This window comes from Colletes gigas, unplaced genomic scaffold (genome assembly GCF_013123115.1).
Source record: "Colletes gigas isolate AHSC1104 unplaced genomic scaffold, ASM1312311v1 Colletes_gigas_Sc00002, whole genome shotgun sequence".
Lineage (NCBI taxonomy): Eukaryota > Metazoa > Arthropoda > Insecta > Hymenoptera > Colletidae > Colletes > Colletes gigas.
The window spans coordinates 8,946,519-8,969,519 of NW_025106631.1; the positions used below are offsets into that span (position 1 = coordinate 8,946,519).

At 41.4% G+C, this 23,001-nt stretch overlaps 4 protein-coding genes across 5 annotated transcripts; 2 read left to right on the top strand and 2 right to left on the bottom strand.

The window, feature by feature from the left end:
• Positions 1–1,569: 1,569 nt before the first annotated feature.
• Positions 1,570–14,193, bottom strand: LOC122399881 (paired box protein Pax-1-like). The gene is made up of 3 exons (XM_043400940.1): positions 13,538–14,193; positions 3,627–4,271; positions 1,570–2,801 (listed from the first exon to the last, which is right to left on the bottom strand). Exons 1-3 carry the CDS (start codon positions 13,554–13,556, stop codon positions 2,323–2,325), a joined length of 1,143 nt encoding a protein of 380 aa, XP_043256875.1. The 5' UTR covers positions 13,557–14,193; the 3' UTR covers positions 1,570–2,322.
• Positions 14,194–16,216: 2,023 nt separating this feature from the next.
• On the top strand, positions 16,217–20,617 carry LOC122399069 (snRNA-activating protein complex subunit 3). 2 transcript variants are annotated; one of them, XM_043399456.1, is made up of 6 exons: positions 16,217–16,867; positions 16,943–17,129; positions 17,207–17,485; positions 17,573–17,817; positions 17,903–18,177; positions 20,520–20,617. In XM_043399456.1, exons 1-5 carry the CDS (start codon positions 16,671–16,673, stop codon positions 18,171–18,173), a joined length of 1,179 nt encoding a protein of 392 aa, XP_043255391.1. In that variant the 5' UTR covers positions 16,217–16,670; the 3' UTR covers positions 18,174–18,177; positions 20,520–20,617. The 2 variants fall into 2 exon arrangements, with proteins under 2 accessions (XP_043255391.1, XP_043255382.1); XM_043399447.1 differs by lacking the exon at positions 20,520–20,617 and having other exon boundaries at positions 17,903–18,307.
• On the bottom strand, positions 18,218–21,387 carry LOC122399063 (protein O-mannosyl-transferase TMTC4-like). Its single transcript, XM_043399434.1, has 12 exons — positions 21,260–21,387; positions 21,074–21,164; positions 20,767–20,992; positions 20,518–20,701; positions 20,260–20,439; positions 19,738–20,198; positions 19,289–19,669; positions 19,105–19,212; positions 18,851–18,992; positions 18,667–18,781; positions 18,422–18,604; positions 18,218–18,354 (listed from the first exon to the last, which is right to left on the bottom strand). Exons 2-12 carry the CDS (start codon positions 21,102–21,104, stop codon positions 18,218–18,220), a joined length of 2,148 nt encoding a protein of 715 aa, XP_043255369.1. The 5' UTR covers positions 21,105–21,164; positions 21,260–21,387.
• A 125-nt stretch (positions 21,388–21,512) lies between these two features.
• Positions 21,513–22,985, top strand: LOC122398681 (protein Mpv17). Its single transcript, XM_043398779.1, has 5 exons — positions 21,513–21,714; positions 21,869–22,010; positions 22,091–22,206; positions 22,306–22,527; positions 22,617–22,985. Exons 2-5 carry the CDS (start codon positions 21,938–21,940, stop codon positions 22,743–22,745), a joined length of 540 nt encoding a protein of 179 aa, XP_043254714.1. The 5' UTR covers positions 21,513–21,714; positions 21,869–21,937; the 3' UTR covers positions 22,746–22,985.
• The last annotated feature ends 16 nt before the right edge of the window (positions 22,986–23,001 follow it).

The window sequence follows — 23,001 nt, forward strand, 5'->3', positions numbered from 1 at the left end:
TCTCACCCCGCTAGTCGAGGGTAAATTGCGTCGTTCTTCGGGGAAAATCCGCTTCTGTGAAAAACAAGAGAAGAAACGATTGATTTAGTTGTAAGCTTTTATGCATTAAGAATGATATCGCAGCTCATTAAACATTGCGCGCACATTATCATCGGTTACAGAGAAATGGTTCCGATTATTCGGAATGGAAGCATCAATCACGCCAGTCCGCGCTATCGACTGTTACGCGTGTATGTTACAAGACGCGCGACGCCCGCGAAAGACCTAAACGCTATATTGCAAATATAATCGTACCAGTATACGCACTTTGCGACTGGTGTAATTGTTTTCGATTCTCACGCGCGGACTTCGTCGTCGAAGAATACGCTCGATGCTCGGGTGGAAGTTAACGAATTACGACTGAAAAATTACTATACAAGAGGTGCCGTGATTCGCGGTACAGATTAATATCTGATCGCGGCCCTCTAATTGTTTCTTATGCCCATTTGCGGGACTCCCGACTATTGCATCGACCATTTTTCAAGCGTTGGCCAAAATGAATACGTACCTTGTGCTTCCATCGATTGGAAACTCGATTGCCCGAGCACGGACAACTAAATCCCGACGGTTTTTCTCCCGCTGTTACTGAAACAAACTTTCCTCTCGAGCCGCGGAAGTCGTGGCCATTAAACAGATCGCCGCGAAAGATTGCGTTCTGCTGGAATTGGTGCGAGCTATTGGGGTTCGTCGCGGCCCATAATCATCCCTGCATGTCGAAATATATATCTTTAACGAGACAAAATGAAATTTGTAATCGAAACGAATTGCCAAAAAATCGAGAACAAATGCGTCGCTGTTCGTATAGTTAAGGTGGTGCCGACGCGACGGTCTGAATCTTAATTTAATCTCGATTCCATCGAATCTCGTTTCCTGTTAATGGACCGAACAATGGCACTTTCGATCGTGGACCATTTGGACCATCCGCGCGAAAGAACCGTATCATTCAAAGGTCTGCGCGCGTCGTGCCAAGAAAGTCCGGAATCGCGGGGAATCTAAAGCGCCGTTGTATTCTCGAACTCTTCAGCGTGCCAACCGAGCCGTGAGCTAGGAAGTAGATTAATGTCAGCCGCAGAAAAATTTCGGTTAATTATAGTTATGCCGTGACGCAACGAGAAGGGAGTTCGCCCGTGATGCATCATTACCAACTAATTCTTTCGACGTCTAAGAGTAATCTGACACTTGTCTCTAACCAAATATTCGCGAATTACCGACAATATCTACCAAAGCAACTTACCTGTAGCTGTTTCAGGTCCTGGTGCGAAAATCTTTGTACAGGTAAATGGTTAAACAGGTCCTGGTACTTAAACGATAGTTTGAACTTTCATTTATATTAAACATTTTTGCAGGATTGGAAGGATAACTTGAAGGGTGGAGCCTGTCGTTTAACTTCGAGGAAACTATATATTTCCCAATGAGAAAAGTTACATTCCATACATGGCAGAAGACGTATGATTACGCAATAGTGAAACGATTGTACTCGTTTATCAGTTAAATAATAGCGATATAATCCTTTCGATTTGATGTTCGGTCTTTGATTCACTATGTATATCTTCCTCGACTACGCAAGGTTCGTGCAAACGTACGAAAACGGACAAAAGGGACGAAAAAATAGTAACAATCTCCCTGTTCCGTCGTTTTCTCATAGTTCGTCGCGTATACGGTAAATACATAGAATTAAGTTTCTTTATGGCACTCGAAAAAAGGCACTCTTGGCATTCAATCTATGGCACACGGCGATAAAAATATGTAATACTGGTGATATACCCCTCTCGTACTTTCTATTGTTCGGAACACTGGTATCAAAGATTCAACAACGTTCTTCGATCGCTCAACATAGTAATCGTCGCGTTGTTTCGTTACAGAATGGCGCAACAGCGACTCCGACGATCAACTGTTTCTTTTGCACCACAGCGTCTCTGTTCTCACGGATCTTCACAAAAGGTACCTTTTACCGTGTCTCTTCACTACACTTTTCAAAACCTATTTCACTTCTACAAAGTCTTCTGTCGTTTATCGATTCTAGGGACAACGCTTCGACGATGAAACAACTTCTCAGCTACCCGGAAGACTGCATTATGATTGCACGGTGAGGATAGGAGAAGCAAGCGGTCACCAAGGGCGTGTCGCGTTCAGAAAAAGTAAGTACCTTTTACCGTGTCTCTTCACTACACTTTCCAGAACCTATTCCACTTGTACAATATATGTTGCTCTCGTCGTCTGCACTTCTTCTCTTGTTGCTTGACACCAGGGACACGCTTTTCTTCCGATAAAACGAATCTAATCTCAGTTACATGGACTGGCCGGTTGACTGTTCGCCGCGGATGATTGCATCATGATCGATTGAACGGCGAGGACGGGAGACGCGGTCACCACGGGCGTCGCGTTGTCCGAGTGATGATGGTGATGATGATGGTAGAGGGCCGACGCGTAATACTGTTGATGGTGATGGTGATGGTGGTGCGGATGATGGTAACCGGTTCCACTGGATTCCTCGTTGTTGTTGTTGTTGTTGACAACGTTGTCGTTAGGCTGGTGATGATGATGGCCGTGATGATGGTGGTTGTTGTTGACCGTCGCGCAGAGCGGCGAGGTCGGCGACGAGGACGACGGAGAATTGACTGTCAGATTGCAACCGCTGGCGAGGATATCGTGGACCGTGTGAGGACTCGGCCACTGTAGGCTGCTGGCGGTGGTCGTCTGGTGACCGGCGTGGATCGCGGTCGGCGACGATGGCGACAGCTTGCTCGGCGTCGTCGGGCCAACTGGAAACGCACCGGTACCGAATTGGTAGGAACGGGTTGTTGCGAATTCGATAATCAGCGCTCGTATCAGGATGGAAGAAAGAGACGCGACTGTTGCCTGATATCCCGCGAGCTCGCTGCTAGAACTGAACAGAGCCTTCGATCTTGTACGTGTTTTTAAATACACGGATACACGTGGTGCGTGTACCCGTGAAAATGATCGCAATGGACACGAGTATACGGGTACCCAGATACATGTGAAAATGTGTAATACACGTATAGCGGTGTTAATGAATTAATTGTTGATTTGTTTTGTGTGTGATTTGCGACAAATTAAGTAACGCATAAAATAATCTGTTTCTTCTTCTTTTAACATGGAAGCAGTGTCGATCAAAATGTAATTGAAATGACTCTTGTAATGGTAAGATGGTTAAGTTTACGTGTACTCGTGTGTCTGTAAATCCGTGTACCCGTGTACACGTGTATAAACACGTGAGAAATAGCATCACGCGTTCGTCTACGCGTGATCTTAAATTCAGGTGTATCCGTGAAACAGGGGGCTCTAGAACCGAACGATTTCAAAAGGCTGAATACATTTCAGACCGCATCTGATTGTTCTTACCCGCGTCACGCACAGAGCTGAACGATATCGTGACGATTCGGGTCGGAACAAAATGGACCGTCCGCTCTAGGTCACCAAGGGAATGAAAATTTTCGAGTCAGAGATTTAAACATCTATCTACACATTATAGTTGAGCCGTCTGACTAATACAATTGTTGCTTCTATTTGTACAGAGAGAGAGAGAGAGAGAGAAAGAGAGAATGAGAAGATTGTCAGCTACGAACCTGGAATATGATGATGATGATGGTGATGCGTTACAGCGGGTGGTGGCGTCGCGTGATAAGGCGTCGGCGGATAAGGGACGGGACAGAGCGCAGCTCCTGCGGCGGCCGCGGCCGCGTACAGGTGATGATGATGGTGATGATGCGCTGGATGATGGGGATGATGATGCAATGCAGTGGCGGCGCCGACCTTGTTCCTCAGTATCCTGGAGATGCTGCTCACCGATGGCACGTTGTATTTGTCGCATACGCCGTCGGACAGCAGACGATCCCTGATCTCCCAGGCGAAGATACCCGGATCCTTGAGCTTCAGCTGCTTGATGTACTGGACCACCTTCGGCGTGGTCACCCGGGGCTTGCTGCCGCCGATCGCGCCCGGCAGTATGCTGCCTGTCTCGTGGTAACGGGCCAAGATTTTGCTGACACAACCATGGCTGACCCGCAGCTGCCGCGAGATGTCGCACGGCCTGATGCCCAGCTGTGCAAGCTCCACTATTCGCAGCCTAACCGCGTTTGGCAGGGGTCGCCCATTCACGAACACGCCACCCAGTTGGTTCACCTCGCCATACTGCTGTTGCTGCTGCTGCTGTTGATGTTGTTGTTGCTGTTGTTGTTGTTGGTCCCCACCCAACTCCGCCGCGTTGCTCTCTGCTCCGGGAAAAGAGGGAAAGGAGGGATTACATCCGCGTATATGCTGCACCAGAGAACAGAAATATTCGTGTTGTCAAGGTCGATCGGATCTAGGTAGCAGATCATGGGTTTTACCATTTAAAGCTAGTGGGTATTCCTTGTATGTCTAATAGTGTTTAATATCCCTTAAAGTTAAGTTACCGCCGCTAAACCCTTACAATTAACAACTCTATAAATATGGCAAGTTCCATCAGTACACCAAGAAGTCAGTACGATTCGATAACGCGAGAAATTCGAACACATAATATATTCACAGTTCGAGGTTCGTCGAAGGGCCAGCGAGTCGAACAAGAAAAATGAACGGCGCTGCTCGATTAGACAGACCTTTTGGGTCAGGGTTTTTATAGTCGACGTGTCGTAGTCGATTACGGAGAGGGCTTTCGGGCCCATTAAACTCTCAGTAAATCCCGATTTTATTTTCTCTCGCTGTTTGGGTTACGCGACACCCCCGATTTCCGAGACTCGCGGTCGTTTCAGCGGTGGAAAAGCAATACGATTTTGATTAACAGAATCGTGGTAGTCGACAGTCGAGGTTCGTAACGCGCGGTCGGAATGCAAAGGAACCGCACGATCTAACATCGATTCGCTGGGAGGCCGAAATAACGCGGCGATAATATACACCGCATCGAGCCTTACACCTGGCGTTGGGGAGTTCGTTTTAATGAGATGCAGATGTACTCGGTCTCCATATCATCGCGTCGGTTGCTCCTGTTAATCCAATCTGCCTTGTGTAACAGCCCTTAATTAGCGAAGCGATGCCTTACCAATTACCTTTAACTGCATTCCAAAAACCCACCTAAATTCCACCGGCCGTGAACCAAAGACAAACAACCCGTTACGAGCATAATAAGAAGAGCTATCTTTAACCCGGGGCACGGCTACATTCTGACTTTCCCTGAAACACGAGAACAGAGGAAACTTCTTGTACGTTTCTCCAATATCCGCAATAGAAATTGCTTGGACTATGTGGTGCCGAGTTTCTTTGTCTCTAAGCAATTCTATATATGTAGTTTGTAAATTTTTAGCGTAGAACAAAGTAGGGGTAACCTTTCCAAAAATTCCTCGACCACCGATCCGCAAAGACAGTTGCAAACGACTTAGCGTCGTTCCGTCACGGAAACCGGGCATTTAGCGAATCTATGTTTACATACACTCTGTTATTTTCAGTGTCCCTCGAAACAGAGAGATGGACGGACGGATCCTAGACGGAGAGGAAACGCGGAGCACGCTCTTTCCTGTTCACAGAAGAGACACCGACACCGCCGGTGGGGAAATTTATGTGGCTCTTCTCTTTCTCCCTTCGTTTCTCTTCCCGTGCGCCGAGCCGGAGGTACTACGGAGAAGAAGAGGAGCAAATAAGAAAACCGCGGGCGGAAAGGAAGGCCCTACGATGGCTCCCGTGATTCCTGGAAGTGGGAGCACCGTCGCCCGACGCCGACGCCGTCGACCGTAGAGACGCGTTTTTGCACGCGCGCCCATCGGGCCACCATTTTTTTCTCCCCATCCTCCCCGGCACCCCCTCGATTCGCATCGTAATGGCGAATTTCGCGCGACCCTTTGCTCCACCGTCAACGAATGTTATTGATGCTTCTCAAAGGAAACGTCGCGTTACGTTACTTGAAATAACCGAATGACTGCGCGAATGAGTTTATAGTACGCTACCTGATACGTTGTAAATTTCAACGTAGTGTAAAGGATGTTCGCTCGTAAGCCGAAACTCGGAGATCAGACGTTTACTGAGTGTTATCGCTGTGCAACGATGGCCGCCTACTTTAAATCTCGACTTTAATTTATTCATTCAACAAACGGGTGAACTGACGTTGAAGAATAATAAAATTAATAATACCGAAATCGTTGAAAAGTGGAAACTGACCGAAGCGAACCGCCAAGATGAAAAATTGACGGAGAAACAGGGCCAGGGGGTTTTCCGGGAATCACCCCGGTCAAAGGAACGGGTTTTTCAGCAGATCGCCGATTCGTGGAACGACCCCGACGTGGCCCGTTAAACTCCAACGATTTGGACTTAATGATCCGCGCTGCGTTAAAAGCCCCGTCTTTTTGCTGGCAAACAGTCGATCGTGAAGGAGTAGCGCGGGCTCGTTAAACAGGAGACAGCCTCTGTGGTTTATGCGCTCCCCAGTCGGCTCGTTTATAGGTGAGTATTAATGAACGGATAAATCGCCAGTTTGATGGATTTACAGTTACGATGAATTTCGTGACTTTTCAGGAGCTTGCTGTTTCTGTCACCGCCTTCGCGGACCATGAAGCTACACTCTTTGCTGGAGAACGACTTTTAATTATTTGCAATTCTCATTTTTCGGGGCAACCAGAGCATACGATACAAATCGGGTAAGAGGAATTAAAGTTAAAAAGGTGCAACAATAAGCCAGAGTGAAATAGAAGCAAATGGTACCACAAAAAAAAACTTTATCTTGTATTTTATAGGACCCTTTCTCGCCTACTCAAAGAAAAATGTTTTTCTTGTCCCCCAAAAGCATTAATCTGCAGGTCTCCGAGGTCTCGAGTACTAGAAATTCTATACGGGTCGGTGATAAATTTCTAGTAATGTTGTCCCCCAGTCCCTCCCGCAGTAGGGTAGAAAATATTACCGGTACAAGATAAACAATTGGATCGCATTTCTGATCCCAGTCAACTTTAATATACTGCTGACTTTTATGGATCATTTAATTATCTATTATCATGTTTGTACTTCTACAGGACACCTACGCCTACAACGGTGTTAATTACTATATCGTCGAAGGACCCAACACACCCAGCCTCGGCGAAAGCGCAAGTTCCGATGTCCCGAACGGGGGATCATCCTCCTCGAAGTGTCGCATGTGCGGAGAGACGCGAACCACGCACACACGGTCGCACACGCGTGCACCGTTCGCTCTCTCCTCGCTCTGAATACGTGTATTACACGCGTGTAAAATTACTACATGCGTCGGGACCCTTTGATCCCGGCCATTCATCACCGCACGCTCGAGAAAAAGTCTAATAATATTGCGTGCACGACGACGTTCACGCGTGTGCGTGCGTGAAATGGCCGGATCGCCGGGTTCCACACGACGACCCGCAGATGTATGCGACCACTCGATCTTCCTGCAACGATTATATTCCTCCTCGATCCGCGACGATCCGCCAGGAAATTCGAGCTAGCCCAAGAAGAGATAGCGCTGAGATAGAGAGAGATAGGTCGGCGTTTCCTCCGCGGGTTAACTGTGGTCTTATTGTACACGGTACAGAAGCGAATCCGTCGCAACCGTGAGTTATGTAATTCGCGAAACGGTGGGAGTCGTACTTACGATCGAGATTGATAGCATGACAATAATTACGACGGTAATTAAGAACGTCTGGCCATAGCGTCTGTTAACTTTAATGTTTACTAGCTCTTGCAACGAGCTGACTGACTCCGTAGCTAATTGTGCTGTTTAGGAAGACAGATTCGATTGTGTATGACATGTAAGGTAAACTGTTTCGATGGTATTACGTTATTAAAAAATACTATCAACACGAGTAAATAATTGAGGTGAAAGACTGATTATGCAGTGGCTCGGTGAACGATAAAGTAATTCGAATAAACGATCTTCCAATTATTTCGAGTGATTTGCGTCTTCAATTCCAGCGGTCGCCCGTGCTCTCTGAGAAATGCAAGGAAGCCCCAAGAAGAAGTATCGCGCTAATTTCGTAACTGGAAATTTGCGAAAACGATACCAGGGGCGAGAGGGGGTTGAAACAAATTGTCACGGACAAAAGGACGAGCAAAAAAGTCAGCCTGGTGTATAAGTAGAAAAGCGAACGCCGAGGCATGGTCCGAGATGTGGGCGTGCACGAAACAAGTGATGGATGTCAGTGTCACCCTCGAAAACATGTGTTTCACTTACGTAGATGCCCCCGAACGCGACCAGTGTTTGTCTACCATACTCACTCGCTAATTATCGACCCCCGAGCCGCCGTCCCCTTTGTCGGCCTCTCTCGCTTTTATAGAAACGGATCTTTAATTTAATTTCCGCAGTGCCCGGGTGCACATGTCAGTGATTAGTTCGCCGCGGCGGCGCGTCAGAAATTAAATCTTCTTAATTCTCGAGCGTGAAGTTTAAACTGTCCGGGGAATCGTCCAACGCCCGAGATTAATGCAACGTCAACAGAAACGCTAGAAATCTACCGGTTTCGGTAAAAATTGATGAGGACCTATTCGTAATTAAGAAATTTGGCAAGCTGGATTTCTCTGGGAGCGGAGGTGGTCTTCGAGGAAAGGTATGATTTCCAAATTTTGCAATTGAAAATTTTATAGGGTACCGGAACCCTAAAATTTGAACACTTTTAAACACAGAAATTTGATTTACTTTTAGGGGTTCCTGGAGGAAAACCATTGGTCCCTTCAGATAATCAAGATGGAAGGTGAATCTAAAATAATTTTTGATAAAATCCTCAAGTTTATAGTCACAGTTTTGAAGGGCCACGAATCTCGGTATCGAGTCAGAATGTCTGAAGACGAACGCACCCAGATTTATACCACGTGTATCCGCGAGTGTTCTGAAATAGGCCTGTCAGGCTTCATCATTATTTCCAGAAGTCACATAACCTGGGCACCGGCCAAACAGTGTTATCTCCCACCGGAAAAGGATTCTTGGCAAATCGAGGCGATTTTTGCATCGCTCTAAAATCGGCCACGCTCGAAGACTCTTCGATCTTGTTATCGCGCGTAATCCACATGGTCGTCGAACGCGCCGCGACGCAACCGATCGGACGTTATCGCGCTTGCACGTAAATTTATGCGCGATATTTTTCCTAGCGACAAGGGAAATTCATTTAATTGGGTTATCGCCGAAAGAACGAATTCTGTATTTTTTCCTAGATTACCGAATTGTCTATTTATAACCGTGAAATTTATGTAACTTCACGCCAGAGGAAATTAATTATGCGCTAATCGCGGTGCATTTTTCACGATAACCGTTTGACCTCGTCGAACATAGTTTCATCATAGCTTCGTCAGTTTCTAGACGCGTCTGCCTCGAACTGAATTAACAACGATTCGCGTATTCATCATTCGCCTCTGTTACTTCTTCTCTCCTCAAACATTCGGTGCTTATTGCCAACGACCCACGTGGAAATATATAAATATATACAAATATCGTACAGAGAATTGCTGATAAATTATGCTTTTCTAAGATCAGTGACAAAATACGCATGTAACGCGTTTACTTATTCTCCGAGGAGGAACGCGTTCATCAGTTTCACGTCGCCGAAGAAGCACTCGCGTTTAATTCTCGATTTGTATTTTTCTTCTCGACCTTTCGCCAAGTTTTCCAATAATTCTTCCTTCATACCTTTCTTCGTGCACCTAAAATACATCCGTGCAAAATTTATCTCGCCACGTGCGTGTACGCGCGCGTGTTCCGCGCGAGAACCCGGTCTCGCATCTGGAATACGCGATGACAGTGGGACCGAAATATATCCGATCGACGAACAAAAAACGTGCACCGCCAAAAGTATATATCTCTTCTTTTTCTTCGCCGATCCCTCGAACGTGTCTCCGCTTTTGGCGAAGGGTTTCGCGGATCACTGTCGGCCGCAGTCTGCAGCAGTAGAAATCCCAACAAAATGAAATCACGCAGACAGCGATTGAATTGACTATTACTGTTTCAGGATGCAAGAAGAACAGCTTCGAGGATAATCAGGATCGACTCTAATTTTAAAAACTAAAATTGCTGACCGGCGCGAATGCTACACGGACGAGCGAAATTTTTGGAATAGGCTATTAGAAGATTCCCCCGATGGCGGATCGCCAAAATTTTGAATCACGGGACTGGTATGCACGTCCAAATCGTGCAAGTAACAACTTGTCAACGATACATCTCGGAATCGTTTTACCGTACGATCGTTGTCTGTAGGCGAAATAGTCCATACGATACGTTCCACCTTGTCACGTTTTCATAACCGATCCATGACGCGACGAGCGGCGAATAATTTAAATAAATATTAGAGCCGCGTCGTGGTAAACGCTCGGGACACTTTGCTGTCGTTCGATCGTAGATTTCTGCCGTATCACGATGCGTTTTGAATGACACTTTCTGGTATTCTGTAATCGTGCGACGACAATAATAACGGCCTTATGTAATATTTAATTAAGCGATTCGGAAGATCCCAGTATCGATTCCACCAGCGTGTAATACGATGTTGTATAACATTCGATACCGTCTCTTACGTTTCTGTGCGATTTATGGTCGCCATCTAATCGTCTGGTGTCCTCTTCTATAATACACGAATTAGCGTCTGGAGTCGGTCAAAGTTCAGATAAATACACGTTCTAATGTCCGTAAAAAATTTGCTCGATCATCGATGCGTGACGGTGCTCGGATAATAAACTTTTTATTAGAGAACATTCTACTGTCAAAGTGAAGAAGATAATGGAAATTAAGCAATGTATTTTCGTTATCGTTTCTCGACCATACGCGTCTTCCAATTGACAAAGTCTTCTCGGTATCAGTGCCTTCCCAGAATTATTTTCTGTTTAGATCGATTACTGTCTCAAAGCTACATCCAATGTGTGATATGTTGTCATTCGTTCTACAGACTATAAAATAAAAAAGCCTACAAGCGTTTGAACAAAAGCGCGTGTCCAGAAGGGAACCGAAGTTAGAGTAAACACGAAATCTCAAAGGATTAACTTTAAAGGTACAACGAAATTAGTCGAGAACGAATTGTCGCGAATGCTTTTCAAGCTAAGAAGGACGCGAGAGGATCGACCGAAACGGTCCTTAGGTAGCTCGAGAGAACTCCAGAAGCTACTGCAAGTATTTACGCAGAGTCCTTTGTCAACTGGACCCTTTAAAAGCTGGCTTCCTTGTTTAACTGGAACAAACGGTACTAATTGAACACTAATGAATCTGTAACTGCACATTTTCCAACAGTGTCAATATTATCAAACGCGTCTGGAGCCCTCGCCCGGGAACAATTTGATTCTCGATTCAAGTCATGGTAACAAACAATGCTTTTTGTAAAATGATTTTGGTAAGAATTAATAACAATAAACTTTCTATAGATAGTTGGATACTTCGACACAGTCGAGCAGCATAGTAAAATGTTTATTTCTTATTTCAGGTGTTCCTGCGTAGAGTTTACATTCGGTAGCAATTGTTTCATCCCGCCAACACAGAGATCCAACGCTTTTCGCCGATTTCGCAAAGTAACGGAAAAGCATTGTGGTTAATCGGTTGGTCGCAAAGTGTCGTGACAAATTTTTATTGTCGAGCGTATCTCCCGGTCCACCCGCTCGAGAGAAGCACGCTCGGACGACTTTATCTCGCGACATACGTTTCCAATGTATCGCGTTAACGTATCAAGGTCTTGAACCGTACGCGCTGGTTTATGGGTGTATTGGTGTCAATGACTTCGAGGGATTGTCAACGTCATCGCGGAGGGGAAGAAAAAAAAACGTAGAAGCCGATAACGCAGGCATTTTAAACCGCGGACATTATTTCCACACGCGTATTCGTTCCGCTTCGCGATCGGGTTCCGTTTTTTAATCGATTCTCCGTCCACTTCCGAACGTTTTGTTTTGCGTCGATTGGGCGTATATCGATAGATTCGCGTACAAAGTTCGATCCGCCGCGTCGTACCGAATTTTTTCGTGTAATTGTATCTCTCGTTGCAGGTTCAAGGTCCCTCGAAATTTCGTACGTTTCCGACGCGCGTCCATCGCGTGGAATACGCGCGTTGTAAAAAAAGAAAATCATCGGGATTTGCCGCGAATGGGTAACGTTAGATCTGGGTCATCGGCAACGTTTCACGCGTCACAACAAACGTGGCACATCATAGTGATTTATGATCGCATTACCAAAATGTAGGTCATGATACCCGGACTCCTGTCAATATTTCTGATTCGACCAGAATTCCTCTTCGACCGAGTCTCAAGCTTTTCTGTTCTTGTGCACCACTTGTTCTAGCCGTGCAACGTGTATCGCAAATAGACAAACAATGGAGGAAGAGAAACATTGAAAATCTTTAATAACAACAAACAAAATCGAGCGTTTAGGGGCCTCTGTGTGTCCAGACGTTTAGGAAGAGCATAAATACGCAGTTGACTGGACCGTTCACTGGTAATCAGCGACATAAATTATGCTAGTGTACTCATCGGCAACCAGCTATGAAGCAGTCTCGTTAGACCGGTCAGTTCCGATATTCGTGATGTCGAGGATAGACCACTGGCATAATTACCAAACACCGCTTTGACGAGCCACGTATGATGTGTAGCTGTTTCGTCGAGAGTTTGAAAAAACGAAGAAAAGCAGGGCGATAAGGACCGAGAGAGGGCATCCGGGGCCCAGCAAGGGCAAAGGTTGCTGGTGAAACGAGTACAGTAAACTTTCTATAAATAGACTAATTCGTATCCTTCTTCGTGCGGATTATTCGGTTGATTGCATATCACATCATTCGTCACGTAAAAGCCGGGAGTGCTACAATTGTAGTTTCTTAAATAGAAGAGATAGTTCAACGTTATCTTAATAAGATACATGATTTGACTCGAAGCGGTTTTAACGAACGCGAAGATTTCTGTCGCGCGTTTATCGCTCGTTCTTCCATAGAAAGAACGTAGGTGGTTTCTGTTAATTGTAAACAAGAGATTCTATTGAAACGAACGTCGCTCGCTGGCAACTTAGGTACCGCTCAGTGTTGAGTCCGATAATTGCAACCTATTTTATTATCGTTACAGCGAAATTAATAAGTGTGACCGACCGACGGCGCCGCTGAGATACAACGAAGCGCCACGTCTCATTTAATTATAAATTCAATTAGGTCGAAGTTGATCGACACACGCGTCAATCGCCGCGCGGCAATTTCAATCTTTTATCGTGGAAGACGCACGGAAAAGAGGAACAACTGCGACGGAATGGCCTCGAAACTCCATCCAGCGAAATCTCATAACCGTGGATCACCTACACAGGTTTGAAAAAAGCTGGGACCAAACAACATTGGTAACGTGGATCCATATTTATTAAGACTTCCTTGTTCGTTTCTATACTCAACACCTGTATAAATTACAGCTACCATGCAAATTCTCGTTCCTGACATTTGGTTCGTTTTACGAGCATCTTTTCTTCGATTATCCAAAACGAAATTGGTCCCGATTCAGAGAGTACGTATGACATAATTGCGTATTACACAGTTAACCGGGACAGTATTTACGTCGCTTCTAAATTGCAGGACCGATCGCTCACCTAGAACTATAGGATCCATTGGGAAGACCAGTCTCGCGGCCGTCGGCTACATGCAACGCGGTTCCTCTGTGATTCTGCAAACCTCGAGTACCTCCAGCAGCTTCTCTCCGATACTTGCGCGTTTCGAATTGGACTCTTGGTCCGAGAAGTTCTCTGTCTCGCGATCTAAGTGTCCTTTGAACTCTCAGAGCAAGGAATCCTCTAACTTGCAAATCCAGTGTCTCCGAAACACCTAGTCCGGTTGAGTTGTTTAACCCGCAAACTCTCTCAGGCGAGTCTTTATGTCCTCTGCGCTGTTTGTACAAACATTCCTTCAATTTTACATTTTCCTCCAGTAAACATCGGCGAGCTTTCACTCGCGTCCAGCAGCGTAACCAGCTCACCGAACTACGCCACAACAAAAACGAGGCACTTCACTGACGCAACGCGAGAAAAGCTAGTGCAACGGCCGTCAATTGATTCTTCATTCGCGCGGAACGACGTAAACCGGAGAACCACGGGGTACCGCGTCACCGGCCGATGAAAGAAGATGGTAACTGGCGAACCGCGTCGTTGATTCGCGCGGGCCGGGGAAAGACACTCGACGCGGGAAAAACGCGACAATGTAGCTTGACGGTAAATAACACCGGTGCAAACAACGTGCAGTACCGTGTCCGTGGCCGTGTCCGTGTCCGTGTACACGCCGCTTTGCTCTACCATAGAAGAAAGAGCGAGAAAGGATGAGACGATGTGCTGTTTGTTTGTGTGCGCGCGGGAGAAATAAAGGGCGAGAGAAACGGAGAACGCCGGATCGCAACTAGAGGAGACGAAAAAAGAAGCACGGACACGGTCAATGGTGCGCGGCTCGCCCTTCGCTGCCTCACTGACTGGGGCGACAGATTTACCAGAGCAGAAATAAGAAATCTCCTCTCCGGCTACTAGCGTGGCCTTAGAACCGCGACCCCCGCCCGCTGCCTGTGGTAGTCGTCTCTTCTCTCATGTGTGAACGCGCGACCGCGTGCTCACCGAGAGCTGTATCCTTGTGTTCGCCAGAATACGAGCGAAAGACTCATCCCACCTACGTGCTTTGATGCGCGTGGTCGTGCACGTCCCGTGCAACAAGAGCGACCGAGAGACGTGAAAATCATTTAGGGAAAAACGGGACGGAGAGAAAGAGTAACTCCGTCTAGAGGGAAAGAGGTCGAAGGAGGACGGACGACGAAACAGAGAGAAGAGATCCGTGACCGAATGCAAGTGGGAGAAGAATGGACTGCATTTGTTCCGAGAGGGCTGCAAGTGGTCGACGACCAATCGGTGGCCGCTCACATTGACGTGTCGCGTACACTTCTGCGCATTCGTAGCGATCAGTCCGTTGTGCTTCCGTAGTACAGATGCCGCGCGTGTGTGTGTGTGAGAGAGTGTACACTGGTGCGCACGCTCGACCAAGCGCAGCCGACAATCACGATGGATACTAGAGGGGAAAGCTGGCCACGCTTAAGAGGCGGAGCCACATTCGCACGGACCATTGGCGAGAGCACTGCACCGTGAGCAACCGTGGTTTACGCCTCTTCATTGTGCCCTCGTGACTTACGTTCATTGTCTTATTCTGATTCTCCCGCTGTCTGCATGAACACACTTTCCGGAGTTCCCGATGGTGTTTCGGTAGAAGGTTCGTATGAATTTTTAGATACTGGTATATGGAGCGTGAGATAAATTTTCGAAATTCTGAGGGGGGAAGCACAAATTGGAAGGTAATTCTTCGAAAATGCAGATACACTCCCGTCCATAAGTCATTGGATACTTAATGAGTGCCAAGTAAAAACGAATTAACAATTATGAAAGAAAACAATAAGGTCGCTTCAAAAAATTGTACTTGTATTTATCTCAATTTACTTTCTCCAAGATGGACGACCGAAATGTCCTGCGTCTTATGGACGGTAGTTCATAACCGTTCAAACCGTGAATACCATGATACTTTGACATACTGAAGCGTACAAAGTCTCTTAATTACGACCGAATAATACGTAGATCCAAAATGACATGTTGGCAATAAATAGCATTATCGAAAAGATTAAAAAATGCTTATGCCAACAATAACACAATGTTTCCAAACAAACAGCTCTATTATCGACAAGTATTAACTACATCCCTCAACGCAATTCTTAATTTCGATGAATGGATCAAATTGCTAAACGCTCAAATTTGTAGCGGAACAGTACTCAGTTTTATCATCGAATGACGTTATAACGACTCATTCTATTTTTCTTTATATACATACATAGTTTTACATTCATTTACGTGTAATATGTATTAACTTAGACTTGTAAATTTTGGATTAATATTTAGTCAAACTTCATTTTCTTAATAAAAATGAAGGCATTATTGTGAAAAGGATGGGCGTGCCATCTATGGTAGAATGTCCAAGTTTGCAAAGAAATAATACGGTTTATAGACCGGTAGATGGCATCACCAGTATGTGTGAAACTTCCTATAAAAAGGATCACAATAATAATATTATCGAATCTAATAACATAAATAGTATACCAAATAATAATCTGTAATTATTGGAAAATTATCGTCAGTCTTCATTAAGATATATCATTTTTATATTACACCTATGGCTTAGGTGGAAACTTTTTCTATATAGTAGTTTTCTAGTTTAAATTTATTTAATTTGAATTCCTTAACTAGTCGCATATGTCTGTTTACATAAAAATAACTTTAATATGACAATTAGTACCATTCTAAGTGTTGCATCTTCCGTTGGTATTTTATTTCCACTGAAACATGGATGGAAGTTTACATCTATTTATGTAACCAATAGTTTTAAAACTTAATTTTATATCCTGAACTTAAATATTATTTCATCATTATAGCTAAATTTCATTCTAACTAAATGTATTAATATTCAACGATAGGTATTTAAATCTATTCACTATATTTGATCAGATTGATAACCTATTCCAAAATTTAAGTAACACCATCTAACATTTCATTCGCGGACGACTATTTACGTTTTAAAAGATTGTCGTGAAGGAGAAGGGTATACGTTTGGCGTGCCATATTTCTCGGAACAAATTAATAGATCTTTGTGTGCGCACAAAATTCGTTTTCTACTTTACGAATTACGTATTGTTGTTCAAAAACATTCCCCATGGATGACGTATATAGATTATACAATAACAATGCATCACCAAGAGTTCACATAAAAGAATATTTCGATGAATATAAAACTATGATAACATCGACAGATTGTTTTATACCTATGAAAAGAGACAAAAAAGATTATCTGTCACTTATGGGTGTTAATCTTGGTGAAGAGGAAATGTCCATGCTGGCAAATTACTGCAGGTATTCTTACTTGTTTGTTTGCACCGATTGTTTCTATACTTTTTGGTTGCTCTAAAATATGTACATTGTTGTCAGCATCGACAATTTGACTGTAGAAGGAGAAATGCCAAAAATAATTAATACTAGGAGAATGAGAACACAAGAGGCATTCGATCCTCAATTACCGGAAGATGTGGATCTACAGACCATTCAGAATTTAAGAAGCAGATTGAAATTAGGGGCCAAACGAATCTCTTACAAGTATCAAAGTGAATTATTTATAGTAAATGTCTATTTAATATAAAAAAATATGTAGGAAAGGGAATATTATTGATACATGGTTATTACATTATCGTTTAGACCCATGACAAAAAAACACAAGCAGAATCAGATGGTGAATGTGCTACTCCTGGTAAAGATATTCTAGTCTTTGTTAGGATTTATCATCCTTTTGCTCAACGTGCACGAAATGCGCCAAAGACAGAATGTGGTTCTTTACTTCGATTGAATAATGTAACAGCTATATTAGGATCTCAGACACTTGCTCAATTGAAAGATAAAATACCTTGCATTGCTGATTACACTATTTCTAAAGAATGTAGCAACAATTTGGACAATGCAGTAGGACCTATGGCAAAAGTAATTTTTTTTATTTGTAATCTCTGTGTAATTTATGAGATTATGATATATATATTATATATTTTAAAACATCTCTCATTATTTTAGGACGTTTATAAATCAGGATTCTTTTTTATTGAAGACACTTTTTATAATGACAGTAGGCAGCCAACAAATGTTGATTACAGTACAGTAATTCAAGAATGGGCAAAAAGGCGGCCAAAATTAGGGCCTTTTCGAACTGCAATAATGGAAAATTCTCGAATAGATTCTCTGTTTTTAAGATTTGGTTATCCATGGGTGTATAAACACCAAGGCGGGTGCGAGCATTTGATCGTATTCAGTGATTCAAGGTAATTCGATTAAATTGTGTGGAAATCTTGAATTTTAAAATAGACCTATGTTTAGCATCAATTGAAATTGTTTAATCATCTTTAGGCTGATTAATTCCGACGATGATTTAGCCGTAGCCGCATACCCGCAGATAGTAAGATTAAGACCTACGTCTTCTAAGTTTTGTATGATATGTGGTGTGTACAGTGTACAGTGGATCACAATGGAACACGAGAGAATACCACACAATCCTTGTTACTTTTGTGACGCGTGTTTCAAATCTTTCAATTATATTGGCAAAAAAAAGATTGGAAACTTTAAAGCGTACGCCTATCCACGAAATACGGAACTCGCGAGAAAAATAGAAGATATATGAATCGGTAATTTCAATTTTATAGTTTTACTGTACTAAAAAATAAATTATTTTATTGATGACTTCAGAGAATACAATTTTCTCAAGTTATCTCTTGCACTATGAAGTTCTGGTTTAATTTCTAACGCTTTCTTGTACATATGTTCCGCTTCGTTAAGTTTATTCCATCGGTGGTACAATACACCTAAATTTAACCGATATAAACGTTTAACATAAACATTAAATAACAATTTCCAAATTTTCAAATTTACCTAAATTTGTGTAAAACATAGAGTCTGTAGGATTTTTCGATATTGCATTTTTAAAGTGCACTTCCGCTTCTACAAAGTTTCCAGCTTTGCCTAATATATTTGCAATATTAAAATGAATAGAGGCATCGTCCGGTAAAAATTGTAAAGCTTGAATTGCTACATTTAGTGCGTCTTCGCGCATACCTAAAATCATGCGTACATTATAATATACATGAATAAATGTGCAATTGATTTTATTCAGATACCTAAATCATCAAGTAGTAATATCATGTTCGTCCATGCTCTTCTGTGAGTTTTCCTCTGTCTGGTAGCAGATTCCCAAGCTTTTAATGCTTTATCATAATTTTTTTTTTCCAAATACTGCAATCAAAATTGTTTCGCTCAGAACGGATAGTTTCACATAATCAAATCGATATACATTCTACTAACCAGCACGCCTAAATTATAGAAGCAATCGGGATATTTGGTTCTATGAGATAGGGCCGTTAAATAACTTTGTTCAGATTCCTCATACTTCTTTAGAGTCGACAGGACGATACCTAAATTCATCCATGCTGTAGCAAAGTCTTCCCTAAAACTCACAACTTAATGACACTATGTTTCTAATCAAAAGTTTCAGGAATGACTACATAAACTTTCCCATTCTCCTTGCATCTCAAATAGTCGGTTGTAATCAGACTTACTGCAGCTCTATAGCCCGTTTAAACAACGTTTCTGCTTCTAAATATTTTCCTTGATCTTTGAGCAAATTACCGAGGTTGTTCATAGCTTGTGCATATTGGGGATTTAATCTATTCAAAAGATATAGAAATTATGTCGGTCTCGTCATTTTACTCTTAAACATGTTGCTTGAACTTTTTGTTATACCTTAAAGCTTCTTCGTACGCGTACTGTGCCAATGTAGAATTCCCGGCATCAGCAGCATTTTTGGCAATATTGTAATGAACTTTAGCGTTTAATGGACAAACATGTAATGCTGATCTGAAAAGCGATGTTTCGTTTCTCCACTGGTCACTTCGTATCCACGATCTCACGAAGAATAACGAAATTAAAATTGTGTATGCTAATAGCGCATACTGGATAGAAATACGATTACAAATTTTATGTAATCCAATAACAAATAAAAGACAATAACCGGCAGAAGGAATGTACAAGGTTCTCTCAGCTAACACAAAACCAACATTGAAAAAGATATTACTAGCTGGCAGAAACGGAAAGACTAATATTGCCAGTCCCATAATCGTAAATCTGTAAAGAAAAAACATTTTTTTTTACAGTAGATTTACAACTTCGGACATTTATAACAATGTAATTACCTTACAAACTTTTCTTCGTGCTGATTGAAAGTGTATGTAAACAGTATGCCAATTATCAGCCAAAAAATAAGAACAAAAAATATTCTTTTATCATATGTAGTGATTAAAGGTACACAACCCATAGACCAGTCAAAACACAACCATTCAGGACATATCAATAGCCATGCATTTAGACAGTAAATGTAACTGTAATTCAGCATTCGTAAAAACATGTTGTCTATGAATGATGCCGGATTATCAATATGCTGAAAAGTAGGAGTTTTAAATCCCATAACACTGAATCTTGAAACTATGAGTATCAAACCAGATACAAAAAGTATAAAGAGCCTGATCAATAATTTTTGTTTCCGCTCAATAATGTTCTTTATTTCTGTATAAGAAGGTTTAATTGCCATAAATGTGACCACATTGGATGGTAATACTTTATTTACTACTACAAGATCATATACACTGCAAATACCCTGGAAAAAGTTATAATTAATGAAACCAACTAACACATAACAAATATTTCATGTTTCTTACAATTGCTGTAATTCCAGTTTCCTTGCATAGCATTGAAATTGCTATGGCTGTAATGCAACCACACATACTACACCATCTGTATAATAATCTCTTTGCAAAGATTGAATAGTTGTACAGCAAAATAGATAGCCACATGAATAGAGCACATAGCAATTCAGCTCTACCTACTATACCTGAAACCTGAATGTTACAAGAGATGGCTAAAATTGAGCTTTTATTTGAGAAAAAGAATATATTAATTCTATCAATATTTCTTACAGCTTCTGTATGCACTGGGTGAACAGCAAATAATACAGTAGCATAAACTGCAATGTTTTTTCCTTTTGAGCCCAATATTATATTAAATACAGGCAACAACAACAAACACACTATCGTATGTAGAATAATATTTACTATATGATAATCTTGAGCTACTAAAATTTCACGAAGCCAGAAGTGTAATCTAAAAAGAGTTAAAATCTCTATGTAACGGATATTCAAATATATTTTTTATAAACACAGTTTTACCTAAAAGACAGAATTGTAAATGGTCTGTATGATTTGTGACTTTGCTTGTAAGTTAGTTTAGTTCCCCAAAAATCATTTTTAAATAGATCCCAGAGAGGAGTTGTTTGTACATCTTCATTGTTTACAATAGCTTCAGAATCATCGAATACAAATTCACCATTGTAACTATTAGCAAAACACAAAGACAATAATGCGATTATGAGCAAGGAAAGTGGTAGTGGAACATCTGCAAGTATAAAATTATTAATCGAAGTATTGCTTCTGTGTAATGCTTAAACTTCATTACAACAGAAATGTAGTAATGTACCCGGTAATGTAACGTTCGTTTTCGATAACATTTTGTTTACGTCGAACTTTTACGTGTCTGTACAGTCTACTTGAATGAATCGTTCAGTTTCCTGGAAATGTGACAAGGACATAAGATTTATTTTTACACTTTACAGTTTGAATCAAAACATTCGATGTTTAAGTTACTTCCTGCAATAGTATTTACCTTGAAACTAGCATTTTATGGAAGATGGTGTTACACGAATTGAAATACCGATCACTGATTTTCATTAGGTTGGTATTTCAGTTTGTCTAACGCAATAATAAAAACAAACGCATCTAAGGCAAAATCTCCCAAAAGGGCTTTATTTTTAGTTCCCTTTTCACTTCTTGAAAAAACATAAATAATAATATTGTTCCAAGTTTGCTAAGTTTGTTCCAATCTATTCTAAATACATTGTCTGTGTCCTTGTCTATGGTTTGACCCAAGACTTGATATAATAACTGCATGTATTGTTAATTATTAATAATGCAATGGGAACTTATATGGGATAAATAAAGAAAGTAGTAATTTGTTAGGAAAAGTTTTAAAAATGGAATACGTAAAAAACTAGAATTTTATACATAGTTTACATAATACGAATAGTATAAGTGGAATCGCGTGTGTAACATAGATACAAGGTATAATTTCATGAATTAAAATTCAATGAAGCCCAAGTAATTACTGCACTTTGCATTTTTCAATCAGTCATATTTTAAGAACGTATTTATCAAAGACATTAATGTATGTACACATTATTCGATGGAAATTTAATCTAAAAGCTTTTTTACGTAGGTAAAGGTATATACGCAACGAATTTAAATAATACAATTTGAGTGAATAGTAATAACATTTTCGACGAACATGTCGAATATAATAAAGATATATCAAAGATTATTATCAAAATATCCATTAAGCACTCAAGCTATCCAAGCTGGTAATAGAATCAGATGTTCTATATCGCGTATATACAATTGTAACTTGCATTAGTGATTGTTTGTATTGTTATATGGATAGGTACATTCATGGCACTCGGGGATCAGATTGCACAAAATGTAATTGAACGAAAAAAAATTAGCGAATTAGATTTTATAAGAACAGCCCAGTTTGGATGTATAGGTTTTTTTATTGCTGTAAGTAGTTGTAATATAAAAGTGTTTTTATACACTGAATATTCAGCTATAATTGCACACTTCATATGTTAATTTTATTGATTTAAAATCATATAACAGGGTCCTGTAACAAGAACCTGGTATGGAATACTAGATAAATATATTGGTTCTAGAGGAGGAATTGTAGTATTAAAGAAAGTATGTTGTGATCAACTGTTCTTTGCACCTTCATTTTTATTAGTTTTATTATCTACAATTGGTATGTTACGAGAAAGTGATTTAGAACATGTAAAAACAAAATTAAAAAGTGAATATCCTGAAATTTTAAAGAATAATTATAAGGTAACATACAATGATATGTATAGTAAGATAAATTTTATATAAAATTCCATTGTGCATTTTTAACACTTGTGAATGCAACATTTTTTCAGATCTGGCCTACTGTACAATTATTCAACTTTTATTTTATACCTTTGCAATACCAAGTCTTAATAGTACAAGCAGTAGCTTTGTTATGGAATACTTATATTTCATATAGGACTAATTCAGGGAAAGAATAGGTATGTGAAATATTTAAAAATTTTTAAACATACATGATTTATACTTGATCTTTGTAATACAAATTTTCATATGCTCGAATTTTTTGATCTGAGAATTGTACATAGTAGAGTAATAGAAAAATGGATACCTTTTGAGAAATAAAAATAAACAATAATGTTGATCATAAACAATATAATATTGGTACATAAGAAACTATAGTAATACAAACAATGGACAACCGTGTCCTTTTTACTTTTACATAGAGACAGAATTTAT

Coding starts and splice junctions, on each gene's coding strand:
- LOC122399881 (XM_043400940.1), bottom strand. Junction 2,802..3,626: donor TCATCATCATCATATTCCAG/GTTCGTAGCTGA, acceptor GTGCGTTTCCAG/TTGGCCCGACGACGCCGAGC.
- LOC122398681 (XM_043398779.1), top strand. CDS start 21,938: ATGTCGAATATAATAAAGATATATCAAAGATTATTATCAAAATATCCA. Junction 22,011..22,090: donor CACTCAAGCTATCCAAGCTG/GTAATAGAATCA, acceptor TTATATGGATAG/GTACATTCATGGCACTCGGG. Junction 22,528..22,616: donor TTTTAAAGAATAATTATAAG/GTAACATACAAT, acceptor ACATTTTTTCAG/ATCTGGCCTACTGTACAATT.
- LOC122399063 (XM_043399434.1), bottom strand. CDS start 21,104: ATGTTATCGAAAACGAACGTTACATTACCGG. Junction 18,993..19,104: donor AAACGGGCTATAGAGCTGCA/GTAAGTCTGATT, acceptor TGTGAGTTTTAG/GGAAGACTTTGCTACAGCAT. Junction 18,782..18,850: donor TCTATAATTTAGGCGTGCTG/GTTAGTAGAATG, acceptor TTTTGATTGCAG/TATTTGGAAAAAAAAAATTA.
- LOC122399069 (XM_043399456.1), top strand. CDS start 16,671: ATGGATGACGTATATAGATTATACAATAACAATGCATCACCAAGAGTT. Junction 17,130..17,206: donor ATCAAAGTGAATTATTTATA/GTAAATGTCTAT, acceptor ATTATCGTTTAG/ACCCATGACAAAAAAACACA. Junction 17,818..17,902: donor ATCGTATTCAGTGATTCAAG/GTAATTCGATTA, acceptor AATCATCTTTAG/GCTGATTAATTCCGACGATG.